The sequence below is a fragment of the Rhinopithecus roxellana genome, chromosome 2, assembly GCF_007565055.1.
Source record: "Rhinopithecus roxellana isolate Shanxi Qingling chromosome 2, ASM756505v1, whole genome shotgun sequence".
NCBI classification, from domain to species: Eukaryota; Metazoa; Chordata; class Mammalia; order Primates; family Cercopithecidae; genus Rhinopithecus; species Rhinopithecus roxellana.
Genome location: NC_044550.1, coordinates 22108538 through 22132763, shown reverse-complemented (window position 1 = coordinate 22132763; position 24226 = coordinate 22108538). Strand labels below are relative to the sequence as shown.

Genomic DNA, 24226 nt, shown 5'->3' with positions numbered 1-24226 from the left:
TAACATTTCAAAAATCCCTGCCCTGGCCAGGCTCAGTGGCTCACACCTGTAATCCCAACACTTTGGAAGGCATGTTGCTGGGATTACAGGCATGAGCCACTGCACCTGACCTCCTTTTATCTTTTTAAAATCTATTTCAAAAACACATTTGGCCAACTATCATTGTTGCTTCAGTTTACTCTTATTTAGGGATGAGCTCTGCCTTTGCATTTTAGTAATGCTTCTAACTATTAAGTTGTACTGATCTGAAATTTAATAATTTGTGCATATTTTATTCAAATCAAAACAATCGCTTTGCTATAGTGAGTTTTTTGTTTTGTTTTTAGCAGCTAGACATCCTACAATTCAAGGTAAATCTATTCTTACAGAAAAATTCTATTACTGAAGAAAACAGAAATAAGGTGCAATGGTTTTCATGACATGTATAGTATATTGATATAGTGTGCATTTTTTCCCAGTTAAAAATTATCCTTTGATAAATTTTTTGTTTTTGTTTTTGTTTTCTTCAGGCTTTGCATCTGTGGCTCAAGGTAAAATTTTTATTACAATTTGGGGATATTAAAAAATTGAAACAAAACTCAGGTTCTATGGTCTTCTTATATTTTAATGTAACTGTTAATGGAGCATGATATGACCACATTTTAGCAATAACCCGGCCTGAACATTAGTTTAGGCATAGAGGCCTTTTCTCAGTGTGATAAACTCACTCTCACACACCCCATCCACAGCCTGCTGACCAAAACACCACCCAGAGTGGACTCTTCCCTGCCCATTTCACCTTTGCTGAATACCTTTCTCCTCTTCATTTTCCCTCAAAATCAAGGTAGTGCCTCAAGAAATTGCCACTGGAGAAAAGATAACATCTTTTCATGATAGGCATTTTCTTATTTACTTGTATCAGCCAGATGTCCCCAAATCCTCTAGCTCTTTGGGACCACCCTTTTTAAAAATATTCATGCAAATGGCTGGGCGCGGTGGCTCACACCTGTAATCCGAGCACTTTGGGAGGCCGAGGCGGGCGGATCACAAGGTCAGGAGATCAAGACCATCCTGGCTAACACGGTGAAACCCCGTCTCTACTGAAAATACCAAAAAAAATTAGTCGGGCATGGTGGCGGGCGCCTGTAGTCCCACCTACTTGGGAGGCTGAGGCAGGAGAATGGCATAAACCCAGGAGGCAGAGCTTGCAGTGAGCCAAAACCGCATCACTGCACTCCAGCCTGGGCGACAGAGTGAGACTCCATCTCAAAAAAAAAAAAAAAAAGAACTAGAAAAATATTCATGTAAAATGACTTACATCCCCAGTTCATATAATGTCAAAGTTCATGATCCTCCTCAGGATTTCTTTCTTTCTTTCTTTTTTTTTTTTTTTTTTTTTTTGAGATGGAGTCTCAGTTCTGTAGTCCAGGCTGGAGTACAGTGGTGTGATCTCAGCTCACTACAACCTCCACCTCCCAGGTTTAAGCAATTCTCTGCCTCAACTTCCCGAGTAGCTGAGATTACAGGCATGTGCCACCACACCTGGCTAATTTTTGTATTTTCAGTAGAGACAGGGTTTCACCATCTTGGCCAGGCTGGTCTTGAACTCCTGACCTCGGGATCCACCCGCCTCGGCCTCCCAAAGTGCTGGGATTACAGGCATGAGCCACCTCCTCAGGATTTCTTAGGATTTCTGGGGGACTAGCTAGCTCAAGACCACCCTTTGCTCTAAATGCCTATTATTTCACTGTATTCTCTCTCACTGGTCATTTTGCCCTCTGAAGCTGCTGTTCCTCCTCCTCCTCCTCCTCCTCCTCCTCCTCCTCCTTCTCCTTCCTCTGCTTCTTGTTCCTTTTTTTCTCTTCTTCTTTTTCTCCTCCTTCTTCTTCTCTTCCCTCCTCCTCCTCCTTCTCCTCCTTCTCCTCCTCCTTCTCTATTCCTTTTTTCCCTCCCTCCCTCCCTCCTTTCCTTCCTACTCCCTCCCTAGTTTCAGATCTCAGAGGCAACGTGATGCGTTAATGATACTCCTCAGCTCCTTATACATGATCATCAGGGGTCAAGCAAAGTCCCTGTCTTGTTTGACTCATTTATGCCTCTTTATCACTATACCTTACTCCCATTCCTCTCCCCCAATAGGCAACCATTTTTAAGTGACTTAATATGTACGTCTTTTTGTTTGCATGCATTCTTATCCAATGTGTATTGTTATTTTGCAAGGATACGTTTTTTATTCACATAGTATTGTGTTGTAGATCTGTATTTCCTTTTTTCTTTTCACAACTCATTACATTTTAAAGACCTGTCTGTGTTACTTTGTGTTCATCTAATTTGTTGCTTTTAACTGCTGTATAAAATACTCCACTGTGTTTATCTTATACAATTTACTCTCCACTTTCTCAGTAATGGACTTTCAGTCCACAGTCATACTGTGATGAATATCCTCTCCTTAAGTATGTGTGGGAGGATTTCTTTGAGGCATCTAGCTGGGCAAGTGTCTTCTTTTGTGTTGCTATAACAGAATACCACAGACTGGTTAATTTATGAAGAAAATAAATCTATTTCTTACAGTTTTGGAGGTTGTGAGGTCCAAGGTCACAGGGCCCGCATCTGTCAAGGGCCTTCTTGCTCCATCATCCCATGGCAGGAAGTGGAAAGGCAAGAGAGCAAGGGAACAAGAGGAGTCCGAACTCACTTTTATATATAACAAGCCCACTCTCACCACAACTAACCCACTCCCGAGATAACGACATTAATCTATACATGAGGGAAGAGCCCTCATGACCTAATCCCTTCTTATTAGGCCCCACTTCCCAACACTTGTGTTGGGGATTAAATTTCCAACACATGAATTTTGGGGGACACACTCAAATCATGGTAGTAAGTTGAGTCTTGGAGTATGCATATCCTTAATTTGACTACTAGTGCCTGTCTGTTCTTTGGCAGCGCTGTTATATACCAGTCCTTACTTCCACCAATAATGCCTGAGGGTTCTCTTCAACCCCACCAACATCAAGCATGTTTCTCCTGCTGTCAATTGATGGCATTGTTTATTAACTTGAATTTTTATATTAACAAATGATTCTGAGTTTATCTTCATGTGTGTACTGACTTTTTAGTTTCATCTTCCTTTTCTTTTCTCTATCCTTTCACTGGTTCACATCCTTTGCTTAATTTTATATTTCTTTCATTGTAATCTTTCTTATTGATTTTGCAAGGGTTCCTTTTACAGTCTAGAAATTAATCCATTGTCAGTTTTAAACATTACAGATACCTTCTTCCGTGCTGTCTCTCATCTGTTAACTCTATCCATGTGAGATTTGTTGAATAGAAATCCTTAATTTTTATATAATCAAAGATGTACTAGCTGTTCTTCTAATACCTAGTATACCTCAGCTTTCATTATATAAAATCAAGTTAATCCTATTCTTCTAATACCTAGTACACCTCAGCTACACTTGACTTTACCATCTTCCTTTGTTGGGTATTGAACGTAAATATTTGAGTCATCTCTGAATCACAAGGGTGCTTTTGTGAATGCATCTGAGCAAAGCCTCTCTCTGCCCTAGAAAACAACTTAGGTGTGTGGCATAAAGAACACTCATATACCTGTCCCAAAGAGAACTTGGCAAACTCAGTGACAAGACACAGGAATGCAGCAAAGTGACGCTGCCATTCTGAGCTATGCTATCCCCAGCCATATCCTCATCCATGACAGAGCAACATGTTGGTGGGAATTCGCCTTCAGATACCCAGGTCAAGGAAATAATGATTCTGTCCACAGAAATGTTCTAGGATGGCAGAGCAAAGATGAAAACATCTGGTATAACTTCAAGAAAAAAATCTAAAAAAAAAAAAAAAAGATTTTTTTTTTCTTGTTTACTTCTGCATCCCAGATGCCTAATGCTAACCCATACCTGTACAAACCGAGAGGAGCCTTTTTCCTGTGAGCTCAGGACTCCCTTGGTCAGTGCTGATGACTGCTCCCTACCTTATGTAAACATCTTGGGTGGCTGGGTGCGGTAGCTCACGCCTGTAATCCCAGAACTTTGGGAGGCCGAGACGGGTGAATCACGAGGTCAGGAGTTCAAGACCAGCCAGACTAATATGGCGAAACCCCGTTTCTACTAAAAATACAGAAATTAGCAGGGCGTGGTGATGTGTGCTTGTAATCCCAGTTACTCGGGAGGCTGAGGCAGGAGAATCACTTGGACCCAGAAGCTGGAGGTTGCAGTGAACCGAGATCTTGCCACTGCACTCCAGTCTCGGCAACAGAGTGAGACTCTGTCTCAAAAATATATATTTTTATATATATATTTGATATAAATATCAAATATATAATATCTTATATATAAGATATAATTATATATTATAAAATATAAATAATATATATTATTTAAAATATAAATATAAATATTATTTATATTATTATTTATATTTTATTATATTTACATTTTATTTATATTTTATTTATATTTTATTATTATATTATATTATATTATAATATTAATATTATAAATATTATTATATTTATTTATATTTTATTTATATTATATTATTATATTATTATTTATATTTATATAAATATATATTATTTATATAAAATATATAATTATTTGCCATTATATATAAAATATATAAATAATAGATATTATAATATAAATAAAATATAAATAATAAAAGAATAATATGTAATTATTTATAATTTATAATATATAAAATATAAATAATATATATTCATTTATATATAATAAATATCATATATTATATATACTATTTTATATATATTATATATATATAAAAAATAACTTGGGGATGCACAGAGTTGAAAGAGAAGCCTTCCCCTTCTGGGCTGTGCATTTTGCCCGTTCTAACTACAGGAAACTGTGACACCATGAGTCTCAACATTCACTAGTACCAACAGATATCTCTAGCTTGTGCCAGCAAGAATTTCTATACAGTGCATCTTGAGCCTTTACAATTACCTAATTATAGAAAGGAAATAAGATGACATGCCTTGGGGATTTTATACAGTCCTTTATAAAAGGGAGGCCAAGTTTTAAGGCAGAAAATTATAATCAATGTTTAAATGATTTTAATGATTTAATTTTGACCACAATTAACAACTTTAAACATTGGATTCTTTTTTTTTTATCATAGAAGAAACAGAAATTTTGACTGCTGACATGGATGCAGGTAAGTTAACATTATACTTTTTTATTGGTGGCTCACTGGTTTAGGCTGTAATTTCAGTGTCATTTGCATGTATATATAATTGATTCAAGCAACAATTAATTTTGGTATCAATTTAAATTTAAAAATATAACATTATTCTTCTCCTATCTCTATCACTTTTAAGAAAAGTAAGCTAAAATGATTCTCGAGAATTGCTTTTAAAACTGGATTAATTCAGCCCGGTGCGGTGGCTCAAGCCTGTAATCCCAGCACTTTGGGAGGCTGAGGCAGGCGGATCACGAGGTCAGGAGATCGAGACCATCCTGGCTAACACGGTGAAACCCCGTCTCTACTAAAAAATACAAAAAACTAGCCGGACGATGTGGCGGGCGCCTGTAGTCCCAGCTACTAGGGAGGCTAAGGCAGGAGAATGGGGTAAAACCCGGGAGGCGGAGCTTGCAGTGAACTGAGATCCGGCCACTGCACTCTAGCCTGGGCAGCAGAGCGAGACTCCGTCTCAAAAAAAAAAAAAAAAAAAAAAACTGGATTAATTCATATGGCTAATTTTGAAGTGAAAACAATACTCCAATCCTACATAAGCTTTTTCTATTTGCTATGAACTTTGTCAGGTCAGTTTTGTCAAAAAACAACCAGCTCTCAAGCATGACTCATAACATAATTTTTTGAAACAGAAAAAATAATAGATGTTAATTGAATTAACCATTCTTTCACAATGTTTTAAATCATGGTAATAGGAGGCCTTTGAAGATCTGTACCTTGGCCAGTTGTGCGCTAAAAGCCAAATTAAATTAAAGTATTAAGTTCCCGGGAAGATAGCAATTGATTAGAGATTTCTAGTCAGACAGACTTACATTAAATCCTGACTCAGTTATGTATTAGGTATAAAAACTTAAGACTTGAGTAACTTAACCTCAAATACAAATTGGGAATAAAATAGCTCCCTGTTTCAGTGGGATTTTTAAATGAAGTTCATGTAGACTTCTTTCTAATTGTCAGTAACCAAAATTAAGTAACAATCTTTAAAAATCAGGCAATGAGTCAAAGATTTAAGGCCAGGCACAGTGGCTCAGGCCTGTAATCCCAGCACTTTGGGAGGCCAGAGCAGGCGGATTACTTGAGGTCAGGAGTTCAAGATCAGCCTGGCCAACATGGTGAAACCCCATCTCTACAAAAATATAAAAATTAGCCAGGCATGGTAGCAGGTGCCTGTAATCCCAGGTACTCAGGAGGCTGAGGCAGGAGAATCACTTGAACCAGGGAGGCAGAGGTTGCAGTGAGCCAAGATTGTGCCACTGCACTCCAGCCTGGGCAACGGAGTGAGACTCCATCTCAAAAACAAAAAAAGAAAAGATTTAGATCTCAAAGCTATGGATATTAGTCAAAAGGGATTTTCAGCAATGGCCCTTTATTTTTACTCAGGATAACATTCATTTTCAGATACTACCTAAGCTGGTTTCACAGTCCTCAGAGCATGAGATCCCTCTTCCTTCAAAGGTCTAAGCAAAAACTTACTATCACAATCTTCCCGCACCCCAGTTCTTAGGATGGGGGAGACCAAAAAAAAAACTATCTTCTATCCATGTGTTTCACAGTGGGCAGGTTCACACAAATCTGCCCCCATAGTCTAAGGAAGCTGAGAGGCCAAAGAGACTAACATATCCGGTTCCTTACAAAGAAACATTTGATAGGGACTTACTAATGGAAGCCATGTCTGTGTCCTGGACAACAGTGAGACAAGATGGTGGATCTTTGTGCTAGTTCTCTCCAGACCCAGAGATTATATACTGTAGGGGAGGGGCGCACATGCTTCAGAGCTAATGGGTAGCAATTTGCCATAAGGGCAGGATTTACAGTAAGTGCATGCTCTTATACAGGGAATAATAGATAAACTGGAAATCTCAGCGGCCTTCCCAGAATTGGAGTTAATCAGAAGCTAACATGGCAGATTAGTATCCAAGATGGAGTTGCTTTAGCCTCCATACCACAACCACTTTTTCTTGGGGGCCTAATTTTTTTGGTATGCCCAAAATTATTAACAGCAATATTCATTTTCCTTTCTCATCTGGGGCTAAGAAGCAAGTTTACTAAAATTTTCATGACATGTTAAAATATAGAGAGGAAATAAAGGGACATCTATTACTTTCTTCAATCATCATAAATTCTTTGGAAAATTCATGTCATAAACTTTTCTCTACCATGTTTTCTCATGACAAATGTGCCAGACGTCTGCATGCTCACAGACAGAGGAAGAAAACATTGTCACATGTCAAGTGGCTAAAAACACTCCCCAGCCCGCTAACCCATTTGTTCTGGGATCACTGGCACATCACCTCTCAGGGTTAATAGGATGATTAAATGAGATAAACTATATACAAAGACTCAGTATGGGGCCTGGCATATAGAAAGTACTTAATATGACTATCACTATGTTAACATTGATATTAATAAAAGAGTTCCATATAAACAGCCTCTAGAAACTAAAAACTATGGCTGGGCGTGGTGGCTCACGCCTGTATTCCCAGCACTTTGGGAAGCCAAGGCAGGTGGATCACATGAGGTCAGTAGTTCGAGACCAGCTTGCCAACATGGTGAAACCCCATCTCTACTAAAAATAGAAAAATTAGCTGGGCGTGGTGATGGGCACCTGTAATCCCAGCTACTTGGGAGGCTGAAGCAGGAGAATCCCTTGAACCCGGGAGGTGGAGGTTGCAGCGAGCTGAGATCATGCCGCTGCACTCCAGCCTGGGCTACAAGAGCGAGACTCCATGTAAGAAAGAGAGAGAGAGAGAAAGGGGGGGGGGGAGAGAGAGAGAGAGAGACAGAAAGAAAAGGAAGGAAGGAGGGAGGGAGGGAGGGAGGGAGGGAGGGAAGGAAGGAAGGAAGGAAGGAAGGAAGGAAGGAAGGAAGGAAGGAAGGAAGGAAGGAAGGAAGGAAGGAGAGAAAAAGAAAGGAAGGAAGGAAGGAGGGAGGGAAGGGAGGAAAGGGGAGGGAGGGAGGAAGGAAGAGAGGGAGGGAGGGAGGGAGAGAGGGAAGGAGGGAGGGAGGGAGGGAGGGAAAGAACACAAAAGACACAGTTTGCCATGTTGTTAGTTTATCCTGATGATTTCAGAATGTGATTCCCTTCTGAGCTGCCTCTGTCACAGTGCCTGGACATGTGGCATCCTTTATAAGCTAGAGACTGGTAAATGTTTAACCTCTTGGCCAGCCCCTTTCTGCCACTAGTCCATCTTTAGGCAGAACTTCAGAGAATCAAGCCAATTTTAATATCAAGCCAGAATTTTTAAATAAGATAAATAGTATGGTTTAGCATTCAAAATAATTAATGATTCCAGCCTGTCTTGTACTGACTGTGACTCTGCTGTTTTTGTGGCATAGATAATCAAGAAGTGTGTTAAAAAGGTTAATGGGTTCAAGATAATAATGATATAATCTCTTCCTTTCTTGAAGAAAGAAGACGGATAAAATCATTATTACCTAAATTATCTTGTGGAGTTAAAAACAGAACGCACATTCGAAGGAAACGAATTGTGGGAGGAAAGCCAGCACAACTGGTAAACTCGCATGAAAAGTCACAACACAACTGCCCAGAAACAGCCTAAATTGGTGGGGGGGAAGGGGCAGGAGGATGATGTAATTATAAGAGACTGGGAGTCTTGCCATGGAAATATCTTAGGGCTGTTTGTATCGCTATCTGTTAGAATGGCAGTGACCACACAAATGTCTTTTACAGGGAGACTTCCCATGGCAGGTGGGAATTAAGGATGCCAAAGGAATCACCTGTGGGGGAATTTATATTGGTGGCTGTTGGGTTCTGACTGCTGCACATTGTCTCAGGTAAAAGATGTCTTCAGTACATTTTAGATTTCCTGAAACAATGAAAGTGAATAATAGAGATTGTGGTAGATGATAAAGCATATCTGAAAAAGGTATTGACAAACTCCACTATATTAATTGCAAAGTATCCTCTGGTATAAACAATCGGAATTCCAGAGGCCCGTCCCATAGAATCTACTGTGTCCTCCACAGACCAAAATTGCTGATCTCACTGGCAAAGGCAGATCAAACCCATAGCTGCCCAATTACTTCACCTGGCTCATTTGCAGGGTGGGAGAGTGGGTAGGTACTACTTACATTTTGTTCTCAACTGTGGTCCACCTATATTTTCTTTACTGTGTGGCTCAAGAGTCATGTCGCCATACCTAGTTTTGATTACTTTTCACCTAAAATGCAATAACTTTGCATTCCTCTTAGGATAAAAATTGAAACAAAAATTTTAACATGGCCTATGAGGCCCCATGTAATCTGACTTCTGCTAACCATTGCCAATCTCATCTTGCCCCACAGAGTCACTTTCTGCTCCTTTTCCACCACCTCCACTCTGAACTGCTTTCTGTTACTCAAGTGCATTTGCCCCCTCCTGCAAAGGAACCTTCATATATTGTTTCCCCTGCCAGAAATGATCTTCCTTATCCTTTTTCCCTACCTAGTAGTACCCTTTGTTCAGATCTCAACTCGATCTTCACTTCCTTAGGGAACCTTCCCTGACTCCCTTAAGTCAAAGCCCTCTTGATAAGTTCTTAAAAGCCCACATACTGTTCATTCCTCTCACTTTTCATGGTAGAATGTATTATCTTCATCAGTGTGATAATCCATTTACTGCTGCATCTTTCCCTAGACCCTGAACTCCATGAAAGCAGGAACTGTTTCTGATTTTGCTCATTTCTGCATGCTCACTTCTGTGCCTAACACAGTGCCTGGTACATATAAGTTCACACTAAGTATTTGTTGAATAAATTGACTAAATAAATAATATTTAGAACCTGTGATCCTGAAAAACAACCAAAATTAATATGAAGGACAGTATTCTTGGAACACTATAAACAAAAGCTTCCTAAACATCTCATTATTTCCTAGGACATCACCATTTAAGGTGATTACTTGAATCACCCTTTTGTAAAGATAAATTCTGTTCAGTTAATGCTGTTTGAGAAAGCAGAAGTTATATAGATCAGGGATCCTCAACCCCTGAGCTGCAGACAAGTACTGATCTGCCTGTTAGGAACTGAGGTGAGTGGTGGGCAAGCATTACCACCTGAGCTCCACTTCCTGTCAGATCAGCAGCAGCATTAGATTTTCATAGGAGTGCAAACCCTATTGTGAATTGCACATGTGAAGGATCTAGGCTGCATGCTCCTTATGAAAATCTAATGCCTGGTGATCTGAAGTGAAACCGTTTCATCTGGAAATCATCCCCTCCTTCCCCCAGTTTTCCATGGTTCCATGGAAAAATTGTCTTCCACAAAACCTATCCCTGATGCCAAAAAGGTTGGGGAACACTGATATAAATAATACATTTTTTGAAAAGATTTCCATGAAATTGTTTAAAAATAAGTTTTATTGCTTAAGGAAAAGCCATTCTATAAAATAATTTCTTGTTTGGAAATGTTAGACTATGAGGTCATAATTTAGCACCCTACTTCTAATCAAACCAAAAAAAACTAAGCTATAATACTTTGCTGAAGTGACTCTATACTGTTCCATGAGAAGATGATGGTAGATGCCCAATTTGCTTGAAACTGAGTTGAAAACTGGTATGAGGCCAGGTACGGTGGTTCACACCTATAATCCCAGCACTTTGGTAGGTTTGAGACCAGCCTGGGCAACATAGCAAGACCCCATCTCTAAAACAAAAAATGTTTTTAATTAGCTTAATGTGGTGGCACATGCCTGTAGTTCTAGTTACTAGGGAGGCTGAGGTGGGAGTGTCTCCTGAGCTCAGGAGTCAAGGCTGCAGTGAGCTATGATCATACCACTGTACTCCAGCTTAGGCAAAAGAGTGAGACCCTGTCTCTGTTTTAAAAAGAAAGAAAGGAAGAAAGAAATTTGATATGAAATTGTAGTGAAGCATAAGAATATGCAACATTTAGCTCATTCACCATTTCAACAGGATTTTAAAACAGCTACTATGATCCAAGTATAATAATAGGCACCAGGGCTGCATAAATGAATCAGACTCCATCTCTGGCTTCAACCAGCACAGTCTAGTGTGAGGAAAGACATGTGAACAAATAAATACAATGCAATGTTAGGATAAAGTTAGTCTTAAGGGTCAGGATAATTAATGCTGTGGCCTTTGCCCCAAGAACCTCTAGGGTTGGCAGAGTAATGAGTGTGTGTGGTCCAACTCCCTAGTTCCTTAACTACATTTATGGCAAGATGCTGTCTCGTCTCTGCTTAAACACCTGCAATGATGGTGCACTCACTTCAGAGGCAGTAAACTCATTCCACTTCTGGGCATCTCTAGTTGTTAGTGAGTTCTTTATGTTTCTCATATTGAGCACTTACATGGATTGTTCCTAGCTTTATCATTTACCATTGACCTAATTCTGCACTAAGTAAATTTAATCTCATTGCTTCATGACACCAAGGATTTAAAAAAATCTGGGGAAATGAAAAAGGTTTTTAAAAGGGAAAAACATAAAAGTGAAGTGTCAGAATTCCTATTTATATTTTTTCTCAATATATTTTATTTCCTTTTTTTTTCTGTTATAGTGCCAGTAAAATTCATCGTTACCAAATATGGACAACAGTAGTAGACTGGTTACACCCCAGCACTAAAGATATAGCAGTTGAATTAGTGGATAGAATTATTTTCCATGAAAACTACAATGCAGGCACCTACCAAAACGACATTGCTTTGATTAAAATGAAAAAAGAGGAAAACAAAAAAGATTGTGAGCTGCCTCGTTCCATCCCTGCCTGTGTCCCCTGGTCTCCTTATCTATTCCAGCCTGATGATAGATGCATCATTTCTGGCTGGGGACGAGGAAAAGGTATATGTTTTACAATTTGTTAATCAGAAGTAGAAATGCATGGGAGCTAATTTCCTAGCACTCAGAGAGAAGCATAACATCATATCCAGAAAAGCAAACATCCAGCCAAGGCTGGCTTCATGTGTTTGCAACCTGTGCAGCTGCCTGGCACCCCATGCTCAGAAGGCCCTGAGACTTGATTTATTGCTGTGCTGTCACCATCATGAAATTCTTCATAATTTTTGAAATGGCCTCACTCCACATTTCCATTTTTCACTGGACTCTGCAAATTGTGGAACCAGTCCTTATCTAGGCTTTCAAAGAATGTACATGTTCTCTCTATGATCCTGAGGCAAACTTTGAAGGGTAGCCATTCACCAAGAAAAAAATATAGAGACAGGGAGACATACAGCATGGACCGTTTGGATTTGTTGGGGAGATGTGGGTAAAAGATAAAAAGGTTTACAAAGGGATAGCCTTGGTGTATGTTGAATTGCTGATGCCCACAACCCTCCTTCTCACTTCCCTCCTCCCTCCTTCCCTATTCCCCATGCCCTACCCTCTCGACAAAGAAAAAAAGAACATAAGGAATTCATTTTTTGAACTTCTAAGAAGACTTGAAGTGAACACTTCCTACGAATAAAAGATCTGGACACTCAGAGACAAATTATTAGAAAGACCTGCTGAATTAGAGATTAGATTAGAATTAAACTAGTCAACCCTTTCCCTTCATCTTGAAGATTTAACCTTGGGCTGGGCACAGTAGCTCATGTCTGTAATCCTAGCACTTTGGGAGGCCAAGGCAGGTGGATCACTTGAGCCCAGGAGTTTGAGACAGTCTCTACAAAAAATTCAGAAATTAGCTGGATGTGATAGTGTGTACCTGCAGTCCTAGCTCCTGGAGGTTGAGAGGGGCTGAAGTGGGAGGATCACTTGAGCCCAGGAGGTTGAGGTTGCTGTAAGCCATGACTGTGCTACTGCAGTCTAGCCTGAGTGACAGAGCGGGACTCTGTCTCAAAACAACCACAAGCATAACAGAAAAAAAAAAAAAGATTTAACCTTAAAATTTAGCTTCCTTTTAACATCTTAAACTCTCTTTGTTAGCAGAAAGTCTAAGTACTTTCATTGCACTGGTCCTGCAGACTTATATTCCAACACATTCATTATAATTGCCACATTGGAAGGTGTAAAATATATGTAGAAATTAATCTGGATTTGTGGTATGTCTGAATACCCAAAGCTTCTAAAACACCAAATTGTGCCCAGCCTGATCTAGCATTTACCATGTTCCCTTATTCCATGTACTTCATATAAACTGGTAGTTAGATATGTCCTTAATCAATGATTAATTTATTGATTAAGATTTAACACATTTATTGATCATGGTTTAACACATTTATTGAGGATTTACTGTGTGTGCAAGATAGCAATGCTAAAGTGCTAGGATTTTACTGGTGGAAAATATGGACCCACTCAACAAACAAGGGGATGAATAAGTTGCACGGCTGAAAGATGAAGTCCAGCACTCAAGGTGTGTACTGATAACCTTAAAGTCTAGTAGCTAAAATGCTGCCATTTTGCTGCCTCAGCTACCGTCAGAGAGCAGAATGTGACAAGTGCCTCAAGAAGCTTACAAGAGTGCCAAGGCACGGCCGGGCGCGGTGGCTCAAGCCTGTAATCCCAGCACTTTGGGAGGCCGAGACGGGTGGATCACGAGGTCAGGAGATCGAGACCATCCTGGCTAACACGGTGAAACCCCGTCTCTACTAAAAATACAAAAAAAATTAGCCAGGCGAGGTGGCGGGCGCCTGTGGTCCCAGCTACTCAGGAGGCTGAGGCGGGAGAATGGCGTGAACCCGGGAGGCGGAGGTTGCAGTGAGCTGAGATCCGGCCACTGCACTCCAGCCTGGGCGACAGAGCAAGACTCCGTCTCAAAAAAAAAAAAAAAAAAAAAAAAAAAAGAGTGCCAAGGCACTAGCTATCTCCTGGGCCATTAAGAATTGCTCACAGTTTTAAAGGCTTTTCCCAAATTAGGGGAAATAAGAAATTACTATTTTTTAAGAAGCTCTTGTTCTAAGGAAGGCAGGTATCTTGAGACTAACTTGAAGTAGAGCTTGAAGGAAAAAAAAATAAACTCCTTCCTGGCTGGGCACGATGGTTCATGCCTGTAATCCCAGCACTTTGGGAGGCAGATCACTTGAGGAAGAAAATCCTAAATCCCCTTTTAAATAATTTCAAATCACTTAGGAGATGGATTTTTCTTCCCAGACACACAAAAACACACAAACATCGATAACTTCATATGTATTTCCTTTATTTGAAGTTCTTATATTAAAACATTGTTTTTGCTTTAACAAACATTCTCAAGGAAATAAGGGACTGTAAGAAGATAGGAGGTATTTATGTGAAAAGACCTCATCACTGATTCCTATCCAATTGCCTGACCGAGTTCTGCAACCAAAAGGGAAAGATTTTATCTCATTCAACTTAGAGTACCAGCTCTTTATTAAATGAGTGTGACTTCAGACCATATGTTCAATAGTCCCCCTTGACTATCCATCCAGTTTTAGAAGTAGAGATATGATATGATTAAACATGCTAAGGAAGAGTCCTCAAAAGTTTATATATATTCAAGACTATATACCCTTTCATAATGCTAATGGTTTATTAAGTTATGACAGTATGTATTTAGATTTCTCATTTGTGACTTCTAAATGTTTGCTTTCTCACTTTGTTTAGATAACGAAAAAGTCTTTTCACTTCGGTGGGGTGAAGTTAAACTAATAAGCAACTGCTCTAAGTTTTATGGAAATCGCTTCTATGAAAAAGAAATGGAATGCGCAGGTAAGTGCCAAGTGGTTTATCCAAGATGTCAAGATGTATGTATTTCCCCTATCAAACATCTCCTCCCACCACATCAGCCCCATGCTTTGGGCCCTAATTCCCTCCATTTGGCCTTCTGGCTGTAGCACTCTCAAACTCTTCCAGTCCCTTCCCTGTAGCTCAGGTTTCTTCCTCTAATACTATGAGGAAAAATCCTCCTTAAGCGATTCTATAGCAGCACAGCAAGGTGACTAAGAGCACGGGCTCTGGAACCAGACCTAGATTTATATCCCAGCTTTTATTAATTGCTAGTCATGTGACCTTGAGCAAGTTTCTTCATTTGTAAAATTGAGGATCATAGATAAGGCATCTGAGATGCAGAGCAGTTACATAATTTGCCCAAAGTCTTACAGACAAGAGGTGGTATACCCAGGATCAAAACTAAATTACTTTTAAATACAAAATCAAGTTATCTCATCTCAAATGAGATAAGATTTGCTTCCAGTTGGAAGTAAATTTTCCCTCCATGGAAATCACAGTGCATTTCTTATGCCACGGACTCCTTTGATAACATGGTTAAGCTAATTCTCCTGCCCAATACAACAATAGCACCTCCTGCTTTTGGAGGTGATACAAAGGCAGGCAAAGTACCAGCCAGTGTAGTGCATTTAGGTGCTTTATTGAAACCATTTCTAAATGGTGTATTACTGAAAACGCAGTTATTGGCATCCTATAACTTCTTGGATACAGTGATTTAAAAATCTCAGAAAGTCATGAGTGAGAAGAAAGCATCCTCCCATCTTGAGATGGAGTTCAGGATTACAGTGGACAAAAGGGGTGAACAGCACAAAATCTCCCAAAAGGGAGTATCGTGGTCAAGAGGACAAGCTCTGAGGTGTGGCTACCTGGGTTCAAGTCCAGGCCCTGTCGTTTGTTAGCTGTGTGACCTTAGACAAGTTAAACTCTGTGTCATAGTTGTCTCATGTATAAAATAGGGGTGATAATATTTGCCTCACAGGGTTGTAGTGAGAATGAAGACAATGAATGACTAATAAGTATTTAGCACTCAGTAAGCACTAGGTAGTCCTGTCATTTTCCCACTCAGCATTTGGTGCAACTTTCAGGTTGCAATCCCATCTCAGTCCTTAGTTGTATAAAGTAGAGAACACAGGAAGAACATGCTGAATTGGGGGAATGAATAGAAGACTCGTAAAGCATTTTCCAACCTGCATCTCTCCAATTCTGCAAGCCCAGCCGGGACCTCTAAGGAGAGCCCATGCTATTGCTGTCAGGAAACTGTAAGAAAGCCAAAGTCATTAAATGCTCTGGAGGAGGCATGGCAGCCTTGAAAAATGGAAGGAAATGTGTGATTTTCTCTTTCCCATTTCTTTCTTAGGTACATATGATGGTTCCATCGATGCCTGTAAAGGGGACTCTGGAGGCCCCTTAGTCTGTATGGATGCCAACAATGTGACTTATGTCTGGGGTGTTGTAAGTTGGGGGGAAAACTGTGGAAAACCAGAGTTCCCAGGTGTTTACACCAAAGTGGCCAATTATTTTGACTGGATTAGCTACCATGTGGGAAGGCCTCTTATTTCTCAGCACAATGTATAAAATTGTGATCTCCCTCTTCTTTCTATTCTTTTTCTCTCAAGAGTTCCATTTAATGGAAATAAAACTGTATAATTAATAATTCTGTAGGGGCAAAAATGAAGCAAATCTCACTGGATATTTTTAAAGGTCTCCGCAAAGTTTATGCCATATTGGAATTTTGTTGTATAATTCTCAAATAAATATTTTGGTCAAGCATACGAGTTTTATTTATCAGAAAATTTTATTAAATTATATCAATGCAGGAGTGATTTATTGACTAAAGGTACACTAATTGAATAATGTTGGACTCATAAGGTTGGGTTCAAATCCCAGCTCTATCACCTACTATGCCCTGGACAATTTATTATCTTCTTTGTGTCTCCTTTTCCACCTATAAAATGAAAACTGGAATTGTATGAAAATGAAACTACATACTTATATAAATGTTTGGCATAGTAACTGTCACAGGGTAATAACTGACTTGACAGCTCTTGTCCCATTTCCCTGCTTCCCCTTTCTCTTTCTTTCTTTCTTTCTTTCTTTCTTTCTTTCTTTCTTTCTTTCTTTCTTTCTTTCTTTCTTTCTTTCTTTCTTTCTTTCTTTCTTTTCTTTCTTTCTTTCTTTCTTTCATTTCCTTCCTTCCTTCTTTCTTTCTTTCTCTCTCTCTTTTTCTTTCTTTATTGCTTTCTCTCTCTTTCCTTCTTTCTTTTCTTTCTCTCTTTCTTTCTTTTTTTGAGACAAAGTCTCCCTCTGTTGCCCTGGCTGGACTGCAGAAGTGCCATCATAGCTCATTGCAGCCTTGAACTCCGGGGCTCAAGCAATCATCCCACCTCGGTCTCCCAAGTAGCTGGGATTACAGGTGCACACTACCATGCCTAGCTAATTTTAAATTTTTGTAGAGAGGCATCTTGCTTTTTTGCCCAGGCTAGTCTTGAACTCCTAGGCTCAAGGGATCTCCCACCCTGGCCTCCCAAAGTTCTGGGATTACATGTGTGAGCCACCGCACCAGGCCCCTGCTTCTTTAACTATTAAAATTTCTTGAAAAATTAGCCTTTGCTCCCCCACTTCACAAGCATTCCTTGACCCTCTCTCTAAACCTCTCCACAGATAATTCAATAAAACCACCTACCTCCATGGTGTCAGAGCTCACAATCACTTCTGTTCTCATCCTAGCAGCATTAGCCCCTCAGGGCATCACACTCCTCCCTCGCTGCTATTCTCAGCCTCTTCCTTCTGGTTGCTTCTCTCACTTTGCCTTTCCCTGGTAATCTCATCTAGACTATGTTTTAAATCCTGCCTACAGTCCAGTGACTCACAAATCTGGATCTTCAGCTCTGACCTTTCCTAGAACCTCAGATTAGTATATGCCACTGAACACTAGTATATACCATTGCCATGTGAATATCTAGTAACATTTCAAAAGAAAAGTGGTCAACCCAAACTCAACAGTTGCTCCTTCTTAACCTATAGAAAATAGCACCCCCACCCCACCCCAGGGCTATTGTAGGCGCCCAGTCTCCCTCTGTCACACCACCTACTTTAATCTGAGCATAGCACTTGAATTCCCCCAGTGTATTCTGTTTTGATTGGGTTGTCTACCTCTTCTCAACACTGCCTCCTCCAACTACAACATAAGACACATAACAAGAGAGACCTCATTTGTCTTCCTTCTGGCTACATCCCTAGGACTTGCCTCACAGAGGCTGCTCAGTGAATAAATATTAGCTGCTCTCTTTTTTTTTTTTTAAGCACAGCTATCCTTATCCTGAAGACAGACATATATGTTTCACATAACTATTACCTTTATTATGTTATTTAGGGCCAGTCTTGGATAGAGCCCAGTTGGTTTAATAATATAAATACCCATGTTTACATATATTCCAAAATCAGTTACTGCCCAGATTTTCTTTTAAAAATTGTGGTAAAATATGCATAACATAAAATTAACCATTTTAACTATTTGTAAGTGTAAAGTCGAGTGATGTTAAGTACATGCCCATTGTTGTACGATCATTATCACCATCTATCTGCAGAAAATTTTCATCTCCCCAAATTGAAACTTCATATCTATTAAACAATAACTCCCCACTTCTCCCTCCCATGCTGCCCAGATTTTTCATCCATTAAACTCAGGAAAGTATTTGATTATTTATTGCTGGGCAGTTTGCCTTTCAGTCTCATGCTGTTGCTGTCAGACAGGATTGGACCAGAGTTATCACAAAGGCTTATTCACTCATGTGTTTGGTGCCTGGGCTGGGAGGACTTAGACAGCTGGGGCTTCTCAGATATGTCTCTTTATGCACTCTCCCCATGGGCTCTCAACATGGCAGGCCCAGGGGTGCTAGACTTCCTACATAGCAGCCGATGAGCCTCCCAAGGGAAACTGCAGAACCTACATGGCCTTCTCTAACCCAGCTTTGGAAGTCACTTAGCATCACAAAGACCTGCCCAGGCTCAAAGGAAAGGAAATAACCCATCTCTTGGTGGCGTCAGGGAGGAGGTGTATCAAAGAATTTATGGACATATTTGAAAACCACCGTGTCCTAACTTAGCAATCCTGGAGCAATGCAGCACCTTAGAATATGTCTGTGTATGAGATAAAAAAGAGAAAACTGGCTGGGCACGGTGGATCATACCTGAAATCCCAGCACTTTGGGAGACCAAAGTTGGTGGATCACTTGAGGTCAGAAATTTGAGACCAGCCTGGGCAACATAGCGAGACCCCATCTCTACCACACACAAAAAAAGCTGGGAGTGGTGGTGCACATCTGTAGCCCCTGCTACTTGGAAGGCTGAGGTGGGAGGATCATTTGAGCCCAGGAGGTTGAGGAGGCAGTGAGCTGTGATTGCAGCACTGCACTCCAGCCTGGGTGACAGATCAAGACCTTGTCTCAAAAAAAAAAAAAAAAAAAGAGAAAAGTACTCAAGTGCTACAAGGTGGGAAACCCAGCATATAGGGCGTCCTCAGCCAATCTAGGAAGGGGGCCCCCCAAAGGGCCAAGCCAATCTGTACTGTGACCTAGCATCTGGCAGCTTCACAGAAAAGTGGACCAGGGTCAAGGCTTGAAGGGTGAAGAGCCAGCCCTCCGAAGTGACTCTATGTGGCAGAGACCAGGAACAGGAGGAGTGAGATGACCTGACTCCAAGCTTCTCCTAGTTTAGAGGTCTGTCTCAGCACTCCTAATTCCAGACAACAGAAGCCAATCTAACTGGTTTAATGAAAAAATAAATTCATTCAAAGATATTATGCAGTTCATAGAATTTGCAAAAGAGCCAGAGAATTGGAGTCTACACATCTGGAAATAATGCTCACAGACCACACTGCAGGACTGCTCCATCAGAAACTACCATGGCCACTAGCGTGGGTCTCAGTCTCCACGTACAGCTTGTACTGCAGAGGCTGGGCACTGGACATTCCTGCTTCTGTGAGCTGGCCTGAAGGTGGCCAGGGACAAAACTCATTGGATGTAGAGCTCTGCCTTCATCTTATATTTAACCCTTCAGAGCTGTCTTACAAGAGAAATCGGAAAATAAATTACGAAGCTGCACCTTGCCAGGTACAATGGTAAGGAAAACTCAAGGGAGATCTAGAAATCAGCCTGACATATTAAAGAGGGGTTCTTCTGAGGTGAGCTTAGTCTGAATTATGGAAGAACTTTCCAGGCAGATACAAATGCAAAGGCCCTGCAGCATGAGGAGCTAACCACACACAAGAATAGAGAGCAGTTCATTGTGACTGGAGCCCAGGGTGCAGCTAAGGAGCTGGAGGGGGGGAAAGGCCATACCAGGGAAAGCCTCATGCCAAAGAGTTGGGACCACTAAAGGATTCTAGGAAGTTCAAGCTGGAGACAACTAGGAAGATGTATTGGAAGTGGGTGAGAGAGGGTAGGGAAGATGGTTAAGACACTCTTGGAGTAATCGAATGAAAAATAATGAAGGTAGAAACTAAAGCAGGGATAAAAAGGATGGCACTGACTCTAGATATGTTGAGTGAAATAGATGGCATTTGGGGACAAATAGATTACAGTACTAGGGAGAGGGATTTGAGTCTAGGATAATTCCCAGGCTCTTAGATGGTGAGGTGATTGGCGTTGCCACTGAGTAGAGAAAGGAAGGAAGTAGAGGAATGGAATCAGGTTTAGACAGGGATATTTTGAAGTTGTGATGTCTAAGGAAGCCCAATGAAGGTGTACAGTATATGATAAGAAATACAAAGCTGAAAATCAACCAGAGGTTTGGAAGCAGCCAGGAACCCTAATTAGAAAAACTACATATGGACTCTGTCCTGATCGTTTAAAACCCTGCAGTCTCACCTAAGTGGGTTCCTTTCCATCCCTACTGTGTGCCAAACAATCTTACATTGTGCCTACAAAGATAACTTGAAAATATCTCTTTGATCAAATTTTCTTGATGGTAGACCCCCCTACCATATCCAAGCACAGGGTCATTGTCTTCAACATATTATGGAACAAGCCCATGCTCATAGATCTGGTGCAGCCATCTCTTGTCCTTCACTTCGTCCCAACTTGAAAGCTATTGATGCCATTGACTTTCTAGCCAAAGGCTGGAACTTGGTACTTACTTCTCTTTAACTGAAATTCCCTTTTAGAGACTAACCTTCCAGCCTTGGTGAGGTGGGAAATTAAAGAAATAAAGAGGCCAGGCACGGTGGCTCACGCCTGTAATCCCAGCACTTCGGGAGGCCAAAGTGGGCGGATCACGTGGTCAGGAGATCTAGACCATCCTGGTTAACACAGTGAAACCCCGTCTCTACTAAAAATACAAAAAAAATTAGCCAGGAGTGGCGCCTGTAGTCCTAGCTACTCGGTAGGCTGAGGCAGGAGAATGGCATGAACTTGGGAGGTGGAGCTTGCAGTGAGCCAAGATTGCGCCACTGTAATCCAGCGTGGGCGACAGAGCAAGACTCCGTCTCAAAAAAAAAAAAAAAAAAAAAAAAAAAGGGAAGGAAGGAAGGAAGGAAAAAGAAAAAATTAAAAAGAGAAAGAAAGAAGCTTTCCTGTATTAGGCTGACTCATCCCAAAGGCAGTAGCAGCCAAGGCCCAGACCCAGGAAAAGTCTTGATAAACACTATCTAAGAAGCCAGTACATAAAGGAATGTGCTCTGGAGACTCTCCCAGCACTCCCTCAACATAAGGAGAAGAAAAACAAATTTTCCTTTCTCTTACAGTATGAATTTATAGATTCCTGTTCTCTGTAACTGGCAACTTCAAGTATTCTGTCTTATCTAAGTTGTGGAGTGAAAGTCATAAACTGTCTGAGCAGGCCTGAGATACAGCCACCTGGATGCCATAGTGAAGGTCATGGAATAAGCCATGCTAGGCACTAAAGGAAAACCTAATTAACTGACATCTGGGTTGCATAGCAACGGTCATGTGTAATCCTGAGTTATGAACCTATCACAATTTGATTAATTGTTCTGCCTCTGTATCCTTGCTTTCGCACCACTGTAACTGTAAGCCTGCTTCAAGCTAGCCCACTCCCTTTTGAAGTGTGTATAAAAGTCAAGTGATATCTTTGTTCTAGGCCCAGTTTTCCAGATGTAAGTCTGAGTACACTCAATAAAGATCCTCCTGCTTTACCCCAAAGTCTCTCTCATCCGCCTGATTCCCACAACATTGGCACTAGGCATAGATTAATCATTATGGATGGAATTGCTTCACCATGTGGCTTTTGTTTTCATCCTGGACAAAAATTAACCCTTATGGCTGGAACTGTTTTCACCATGTGGCTTTTATTTTCATCACAATGAACACTGCTGAGGCCATTAGTGAGACATTGGAAAATACTAAAAAATAGAAACTGCCATTGATCATTAATATTTTATTGATTTTTTGTTGTTTAAAATAACACAAAGCATTGTTTAATATTGTAGTTTCCAAGCATTCTAAGTTAATATGGTACATTAAACCCCACAAATTTTGCATTCTCATCTCATCAATACTATCATATTCCATGATGTTCATATATATAGAAGAAACCATTAGGTGTTTCTAGAAGTGATCTGACTGCCTATCCTGATTATTGTTCTGGGAAGTTCTATATAGAAAATATAGTGTAGGGTTGGGTGTGGTGGCTCATGACTGTAAGTCCAGCACTTTGGGAGGCCAAGGCAGGAGGATCACTTGAGCCCAAGCATTCAAGACCAGCCTGGGCAACATAGGGAGACTCTATCTCTATAATAACAACAAAAATTAGCCAGTCATGGTGGTGTTCACCTGTATTCCTAGCTACTCAGGAGGCTGAAGCAGGAGGATTGCTTAAGCCCAAGAGTTCGAGGGTACAGTAAGCTATGATCATGCTATCCCAGCCTGGGTGACAGAATGAGACTCTGTCTCTGAAAAAAAGAAAAGAAAAGAAAGCCTAGTCTTGGCCACCCAGAATTTCCCATTCCAAGGTATTTATTAATATATCATTCAACAAGAATCAGCACAAATATAGTATACTATATATTTTCATAATTTATTTTGGTATTCACTATAATTGCATTTCTTTTCCTTTTTTTAGACAGATTCTCGCTCTGTCGCCCAAGCTGGAGTGCAGTGGCACGATCTCAGCTCATTGTAACCTCTGCCTCCTGGGTTCAAGCAATTCTCCTGCCTCAGCCTCCTGAGTAGCTGGGATTACAGGTGCCCGCCACCATGCCCAGGTAATTTTTTTGTATTTTTAGTAGAGACAGGGTTTCACCATATTGGCCAAGCTGGTCTTGAACTCCTGACCTTGTGATCCGCCCACCTTGGCCTCCCCAAGTGCTAGGATTACAGGCATGAGCCACTGCGTCCGGCCTGTAATTGCCATTTCTTTTTTTTTTTTTTCTTTTTTTTTTTTTTTTTGAGACAGAGTCTGGCTCTGTCGCCCAGGCTGGAGTGCAGTGGTGCAATCTCGGCTCACTGCAAACTCCACCTCCCAGGTTCATGCCATTCTCCTGTCTCAGTCTCCCAAGCAGCTGGAACTACAGGTGCCCGCCACCACGCCCGGCTAATTTTTTGTATTTTAGTAGAGACGTGTTAGTCAGGATGGTCTCGATCTCCTGACCTTGTGATCCGCCCACCTTGGCCTCCTGAAGTGCTGGGATTACAAGCGTGAGCCACCGTGCCCGGCCTGTAATTGCCATTTCTAATTCTTTTCTTCCTCTGACTACAGCTGTGTTTTCTCCCCAGTACTTCAATGAGACTCTTATGAAGTTCACCAATAACCCCCAAGTTACTAAATCTAGTAGTCAATATCTATCCCCCACCTTCCTCGTATCAGTAAAATGGGTGGTTCTGTCTTTCTTTGACACACCAGAATACAGCACTTTTCCACTTCTGCTGCACTTGGCTTCTCCTTCTGAGGCGCCTTTATTTGTTCTTTGTTCCTTGACCTCCTAAGATTTAGACCTAGCTCTGCTTCTTTGTGTACACTCACTTTTTAGGGATCTCATTTAGTCCCATGTTATTTATTTATTCATTTATTTGAGACAGGGTTTTACTCTGTTGCCAGGCTGGAGTGCAATGTCACGATCTCGGCTCTCTGCAACCTCTGCATCCCAGACTCAAAGGATCCTCCTGCCTCAGCTTCCCAAGTAGCTGGGACTACAGGCATGTACCACCATGCCTGGCTAATTTTTTTTTATTTTTTTATAGAGACAAGGTTTTGCCATGTTACCCAAGCTGCTCTTGAATTCCTGGACTCAAGTGATCTGCCAGCCTTGACCACCCAAGGTGCTTTGACTATAGACGTGAGTCACTGCACCAAGCTAAGTCCCATGACTTTAAAAGCCATTTCTATTCTGACAACTTCCAAATATATTTCTAACCTTTATGTTG

At 40.8% G+C, this 24226-nt stretch overlaps 1 protein-coding gene across 2 annotated transcripts in view; it reads left to right on the top strand.

Moving 5' to 3' along the window:
• The window catches only part of CFI (complement factor I), a 73762-nt gene extending 57143 nt beyond the window's left edge, over window positions 1–16619 (top strand). For both annotated transcript variants that reach the window (XM_030917278.1, XM_010389063.2), the window contains 7 exons: window positions 510–530; window positions 5137–5172; window positions 8620–8723; window positions 8903–9006; window positions 11725–12005; window positions 14724–14828; window positions 16204–16619. In XM_030917278.1, coding sequence (XP_030773138.1) covers window positions 510–530; window positions 5137–5172; window positions 8620–8723; window positions 8903–9006; window positions 11725–12005; window positions 14724–14828; window positions 16204–16421 — 869 coding nt within the window. In that variant the 3' untranslated portion in view covers window positions 16422–16619. The remainder of the gene's footprint in view (window positions 1–509; window positions 531–5136; window positions 5173–8619; window positions 8724–8902; window positions 9007–11724; window positions 12006–14723; window positions 14829–16203) is intronic.
• Window positions 16620–24226: the final 7607 nt, after the last annotated feature.